This window comes from Melanerpes formicivorus, unplaced genomic scaffold (assembly GCF_026170545.1).
Source record: "Melanerpes formicivorus ecotype bairdi unplaced genomic scaffold, bMelFor1.0.p_v2 SCAF_550, whole genome shotgun sequence".
Taxonomy (NCBI): domain Eukaryota; kingdom Metazoa; phylum Chordata; class Aves; order Piciformes; family Picidae; genus Melanerpes; species Melanerpes formicivorus.
Window position 1 is genome coordinate 98,044 of NW_027142902.1, and position 6,775 is coordinate 104,818.

Sequence of the window (6,775 nt, forward strand, 5' to 3'; positions counted from 1 at the left end):
GTGATTTGATGGATTAATTTTAACATAGTTTTTTAAGGTCTTAAGGATTTTTTGGTATTAGCATAAGTTAAGGTTTGTAGTAAATAGGTATTAATTTTAACAACTATTCCTTCACTAATGTGCAGAAGAACCAAGACTAAGAGGAAACAGCATTTCTCATGAAGTCGAACATCGATCACAATAACTGTTATGATAATCTGGGGTCAAAAGCATCAATCAAAAAAATATTTTGTCTTGAATGATGAATTTGAAAATAGGCAGTTTGGGCTGGTAAATACAGAAAACCTATTTTGTGCTGAGAAAAAGGATTTAAATCCCCATGGAAAATTATTGAAAGGGATTGGCATAAGTGGGAAATAAAGACTAGAGAAATTTTAGTTGGGAAATATCAGGGATAATTAAAAGGATTAGTAAAAGGAAAAGTAAGAGACATAAGATTTTGACGGAAGAGGAATTGAAATAACAAAAGCACAATGGGAAATGGTAAACAAACTAACCAAGGAAGTAGAGAAGAGACTCCAAATGGAATTTTGAAGTGGGTTAAGGAGTTAAAAAATCTGTAGGGCTCCTGAAGAATGTAACTGCTGCCGAGAAGAAAATACACCCGGCTGCTGGTTGCACCCCAGCAGGCCGAGGAGGCAGAGTTCACATATACTGGTGGAGCCTAATTTTGATCCTAACCCTATTTGTACATAAGTAGTCCAATCGAAATCAAAAACCACGTTCCCATGTGTGGAATCTTGATCAGACCGGAGAGAAAAGACTTGAACTTGAAAAAGCAATGGTAAATTTTTCTGCTACAGTTGAAATCATAGTAAATGCAAGCACAGATGCAATAAAAGTGCAGCGAATGGAAATCAATAGTCTCTCGAAAATGTCTACTCAGAATAGATTAGCTTTGGATTTTTTATATGTTAAGGAAGGGGGTGTATGTGTAGTCATAAATGTAAGTTGTTGTAGTTATGTTAATCTAGATAAACGAGTGGAAACAGATTTACAGGCGATTGTAAACCACAATCAGATATTACATCAGATTTCTTTGGATGATACTTCTTCTGTATTTAAAGGAATATGGGATAAGTTAACTTCTTGCTTATCGAATATAAGTTGCTTTAAAAAATTCTTTGCAATACCTGTTGGAATAATTGTAATACTGATCTGTGTAATTCATTGTAATTGTTGTTTTAAAATGGTAAGACCTTTAGGTGAAATTGTTTATGCCAATAAGTTACAAGCAAATGGTTATGATCAGAATGTGATCAGAACAGATGAACTTAATTATGATCCAATTAAGAAGGTTCTGAAATATCTGGAAATTTTAACACAAATCAATGGTGACCAAAAAAAAAAAAAAAAAAAAAAAAAAAAAAAAAGGGGGAATTGTGATGAATATACTGGTGATTTGTGTTAAAATTGTAAGACTTAGAGTGCACTGGGATTAAGGGTCAGGATCTTGTGAGGCCTGTTTAGAGGGTAAAGAGAAAGAAACCTATCTTGCAGACTTGCAAGGACACTGTCTGGTTAATTGGAGACACCACGGCTGAGAAGGAGCTGTCTTAAAGATAAAACATTCAGAACTGGGAATTTGTTTTCTTCAGATAAGAAGCCTGCACAATTGAGCATGTGTGAAAGTGGATGCTCTGACCCTTACCACACTGAATGTAGGGAGAAGGGATTTATATGTTATCTCACCAGTTCGCTATAATTTTACACACCTAGAGGGAAAATCAAAATTCATAACAACACAACATGCATTTTCATTTTCGGTTGAAAACATCAACAAATGGTACCAATAAGAGATCAGTATTACTAGGATGAGCAAAAACACATTATTGTGGGTAATTTTTATATTGGGCAAGGCAATGAAGCTCTTTTGCTCTTGCTGATTGCCTGCAAGTTTTCTGTCTGTGAAGCTAGAGCCTGGCCAGATCTACCTTTACAGATTAAAGAAATCTTGCTACCATTAAACAATTTATGATTTTTGACCATCCTAGAGAAAATAAAGGTGCAACATAACAGGTAATAATGAATTGATTGAACTTTTTCAGACGTGTCTGATAGGGATACCCAGACTTAATGTAAATATGTTTGTTAATTATAGTAGTAAGTTTTAAGGTTCTTAGGTATCATTGTACTCATTTTGATTATCGTTAAACTTGTTTATAATTGTATTATGCAAAGTGTTCAAAGAATAACTTCCAAGGCCTTACTTGCACAAAAGAAAAATGGGGGAATTGTTGTCGGGCAAGAGGGGACATGGGTCCCAGGAACACCTGTGCAATTCAGGCCTTGAAGAATTCTCTGTTGATAATATAGTGGCGGAGCAGGAGATGTGAGAAAGTGCTGATTGCTTGGTATGCTGAAGTCCAGCTGCCCCTGAGATGGGAGGCAAGCAAGATAAGGAGGAGGCGAGATCTGGGAAAGAGAGCAATTAGGCCGGATAGAAGAATTCCACAGAGTTGTGAAAACAATGATGTAACCTTTTAGAGAGCAACCAATAGTATGTTGCCAAGTGGGCATAATTATAGCAAACTGTATATCAGATGTGTCTGATGCTCAATAAAGTGGAATCCGCTGATCAAATTGGTCGTTAAAGCAGCCCCCTTCTTGCAGTAGCCAAGCGGCAGAACTGCACCCTTCGTTATATAAATATAGAAAGGGTTTATAGATAGTTCAATTACGTTATAATCATAACACTAAGCCAATTGTGGAATCTATTTCACGAACGTGCACTAGAACATGTATATAAGTTGGTGATTCATTGGTTATTAATAGTTTGATAATAAAATAATATTTTTCATAATTCATATTTCATATTCATAAATTTAATAACCTCTTCACCACACCTGGCACTGGGCACCAGGCACTGGCCCCAGCCTCCTGCCCTCATCCTTCAGCTCCTGCTGAGCATTGTCAGATGCCCTCTGGGGCTGCTCTTCTCCAGGCTCAACAGCCCCAGGGCTCTCAGCCTGTGCTCCTCCCAGAGCTGCTCCAGGCCCCTCAGCAGCTTTGCAGCCTCCCTGGGACTCTCTCCAGGAGGTCCCTGGCTCTCCCGAGCTGGGGAGCCAGCACTGGACAGCGTCTTGGGGGCAGTTCCTGTGTCAGTTCTTAGGACTGGAATGAGAAGAGGTGGGGCTGGCAGGGAAGGCAGAGAGCTCCCAGTTTGTATCTGCTTGTCCCAGGGCCCAAGCAGGGCTTTGGAGCTCCAGAGACAAAGCAGGACTGGGGGGCATGGGCTCCAGGAGAAGTGCTGCCAGCGTCTCAGAGGCTGCCTTGCAGAACAGTGTCTCCTGCCCAGCATCACAGTGCTGCAGGACTCCTGTGCCCTGAGCAGCCAGCCTGAGCTCAGCTGGAGGGCTTGTTCCTGTTCCCACCAGGGCAAGGGGAAAGCAATTGGTCAGAACCCAGGGAAACCACCTTGGTCTCTGCAAAGCACAAGCAGGACAGCAGGAAGGAGAAGAGTTGCAAGGAGAGGGCAGAGGTGGCCATACCTCAGCTGGCTGCCCTGGCTGTCTGGCAGCAGCTGCCAGCAGTAGGAGACAGGCAGCTGGCTGCAGTTGGTCATCTCCAGGCTCTGCACAGCTCCAGTGCCATTGAGGATGCAGCCAAAGTCCACAGCCATGCTCTGGAAGTGCAGGTTGGGGCAGCAGACTTCTCCCCGCAGCAGGACCTGCTCCTGGTGAGGGTGCTCCAGGAACTGGATCCTCAGAGCCTGCTCCACTTGCCAGGAGTGCAAACCCTCTTCATGAGCAGGGTTAAAGCTGATGCAGAGCTGAAGCTCCTGCCCTGCCTCCAGCTTCATGGGCTGCAAGGAGAGGAAGAGCATCCAGCAGCCGTGGGATGCCGTCCCCAGGGCTCAGGGCATGAACCATGGCAGTGCCCAAGTGTGGCTCCAGCAGGGCCTGCCTGTGCCAGCCCCACCCCACTGCTGGCCCAGCCCCCCTCAGGCTTCAGCAGAGGCACCAAAGCCCCCCCCAGAGCAGCACCCTGGCACCAAGGCTGTTTGCCCTGCTCCTCCCAGCACTGCAGCCTGGCCCTGGCAGGGCTGGCACCGGCAGGGCACAGGAGTGGTGCCCAGGGCAGTGGTGGAGTCCCCATCCCATGGCAGAGTCCTGGGGATCTGGTGCTGAGGGCCATGCTTTAGTGGTGAGCTGGCAGTGAGGAGTTCCCAGTTGGCCTTCTTGAGCTGAAAGGTCTCTTCCCACCCAAAGCATCCCATGGCTCTCTTCCCCATTCAGAGGGTATCTTCTTCCCTCCAGCAGCTCATTCCCAACCTGATTTAGCTCAGGCCAGCCCTCTGCTGACTCCACAGAAGCCAAGTCTCTCCTGGAGGCTCTCCCAAGAGCAGCACAGCAGCACAGCCCTCCCTCTTCCCACTCCAGCAGCAGCAAGGCCCAGGGCTGCTCACCTGAGCATCTGCAGGCAGGGGCTGCTGCTCCACGTCGCAGATGGAGAAGGGCTGCCCTAAGGCCAGGACCATGCTGAGTGGCAGGGGGCAGATGTTCTTCAGAGCAAGAGGCTGGGCCAGGGGAGTTAGGACATCCCCTGCTTGCTGCAGCCACAGGAGAGAAGCATCAACCAACCTCAAGTGCCCAGGCACCTCCTTCCCCTTCTGATGCCTTTCCAAGCCTTCAGCCCCCACAGCTCAGCACAGCTCCTCTGGACTCTTTGGCTTTGTTTCTGCCCTTCTGGAAGGGCTTTCTCTAAGCACAGCACAGCTGCTGCTGGCTGCAAACCACAGCACTGCCCAGGGGCCAGGGGCATAGCCTCATGGGCCAGGCAGGGAAGGGGACCCCGAGAGGAGGCAGCTGCTGCCAAAAGATCAAGCCCAGAGTGTGAGCCCAGAGCATCTGACTCCAGTGGTGTGTCCTCTCTTGGGGACAGCAGCACAAGAGGAGTTCCAGTCACCTAGCTTGCACCCCTTGCAACCTTTCCAGCTCCAGGAGCCTCCTCAAAGCAGGGCTGCTGGGCAGGAGGCAGGGGAGGGCCTGCAGCAGCCTAAGGTTGGTTTTGACCAGGCACAGCCAGCCAGCACCCTCCAGGCACCTGCTGCCCCTGCTACAGTGACAAGATGCTGAGGGGCATCTGCCTGAGGAGCAAAGGCTGAGAGGCCTGGGGCTGCTGAGCCTGGAGAAGAGCAGCCCCAGAGGGCATCTGAGCAATGCTCAGCAGGAGCCAAAGGGACCAGGGGGTGGGGCCAGACTCTTCTCAGTGGTGCTACACCAAGGAGGGCAGAGTCGAGCTGCTGAGGCTGTTCCCAGCCCCAGGGGAGCCAGGAAGGACCTCAGTGCTAATGGCCAAAGCTTGGTCCTGCTGCAGTCATCAGCCAAAGCCCTGGGGACTGGGAGCAGCTCTTTCCCCTCCTGCTTGCAAGCCCAGCACAGGCAGCCCACAGCTTCCAGCCAGCAGCCAGGGCTTCAGTGCCAGGATGCCAGCCAGAGGCTCACCTTCTCCACGTGGAAAGAGATTGCTGTGGAGGACATCTGCAGGGCAGGAGCAACGAACTGGCAGCTGAGCTCCACCTGCAGGATCTGTCTCCTCCTGGCCTCGCCGCCCACCGCGGCCTGGCACAGCAGCTGCTCCCTCACTGCCTGCAGGGAGAAGCCACAGGGCACATGGGGGCTGCCAGCAGGGGGCCAGGAGACAGCCTGCAGCTGCCAGCCACGGCCCTGCCACTGCCCTCAAGTCACACTCCCTGCTCCCTCTTTGCCCCTGCCCTCCACAGCCTCTGCTGCAGCCCAGTTCTGCTGAGCTCCAGAGGCCATCCTGCTGCAGCCAACAGCCACACAAAGCTCTGGGCAGGTCTGTGCTGCCTGGGACAAGCCCTGCCCCAAAGGATTCTGCCCTGGCTGTGCACAGCGCTGCAGAAAGCTGGAGGAGCTGCTGGGATGGAACTGGAGCTAGTCTCAAGCTGTGCCAGGGGAGGGTCAGGCTGGCTAGTAGGAAGAAGTTCTTCCCAGAGAGAGAATTGGCCTCTGGAATGTGCTGCCCGGGGAGGTGGTGGAGTCACCGCCCCTGGAGATCTCCAGGGAAAGCCTGGAGGAGGCTCTCAGTGCCAGGCTCTGGTGGATTGGACAGGGCTGGGTGATAGGTTGGACTGGGTGATCCTGGGGGTCTCTGCCAGGCTGGTTGATGCTGTGACTGCAGGACAAGTCCCAGGGGAGGTGATCTGATGGGGAAGGCTCAGCCCTCGGGAGGGAGCTCACCTGGGCAGTGCTGGAGAAGGCTTCCAGCATCACCTCCATTGTCTGGCCTGGCCTCAGCTCCATAACCTTGGGCCGAAACTGAAACACAGGGCAGGCAGCTGCGAGGCTCTGGGGGGGAGCTCTGGCCTTGGTGCTGCTGAGGGCAGGGAGCTGTCCGCGCTGGGCAGGCAGGGAGCAGCCTCCTAGGGTCCAGTAGAGGCGCTGGGAGCGGCGGCCTCGGTTGGTGACCTGGAAGCTGTAGCAGCAGGGAGCCAAGCTGCAAGAGGAGCAGAGATGGACAAGGTCAGCAGAGCTGCTGCTGCCCAGCGCTCCCCCAGCTGGTGCCGCTGCCGTCTTACCACACAGCTGGCAGTGCAACCCCCTAGGAAAGGCTGAGCCGGCTCAAAGCTTCAGCAGGAGCCAGCCCTGGCCTGGCCCTGAGCTTCTCCCCTCCCAGCAGCTGCTCTGTTTGCAGCCAGCCAGGAAGAGCTTCCTGCAGAGCTGTCCCAACGGGGCACAGCCGAGCCCAGCCCCGGCTGCCCCAGAGCCCTTCCTCCTTGCCGCAGGCCCGGAGCGGCAGCGGCAGGGAG

The 6,775-nt window shown here is 51.3% G+C and overlaps 1 protein-coding gene across 1 annotated transcript; it reads right to left on the reverse strand.

Moving 5' to 3' along the window:
- Window positions 1–3,345: 3,345 nt before the first annotated feature.
- LOC137460298 (hydrocephalus-inducing protein homolog) lies at window positions 3,346–6,462 on the reverse strand (the record flags this gene model as incomplete). Its single annotated transcript, XM_068170742.1, has 5 exons — window positions 3,346–3,425; window positions 3,592–3,805; window positions 4,409–4,552; window positions 5,448–5,591; window positions 6,207–6,462. Coding segments are annotated over 5 exons (838 nt in total), but the record flags the coding sequence as incomplete, so codon positions are not given.
- Between the last annotated feature and the right edge of the window lie 313 nt (window positions 6,463–6,775).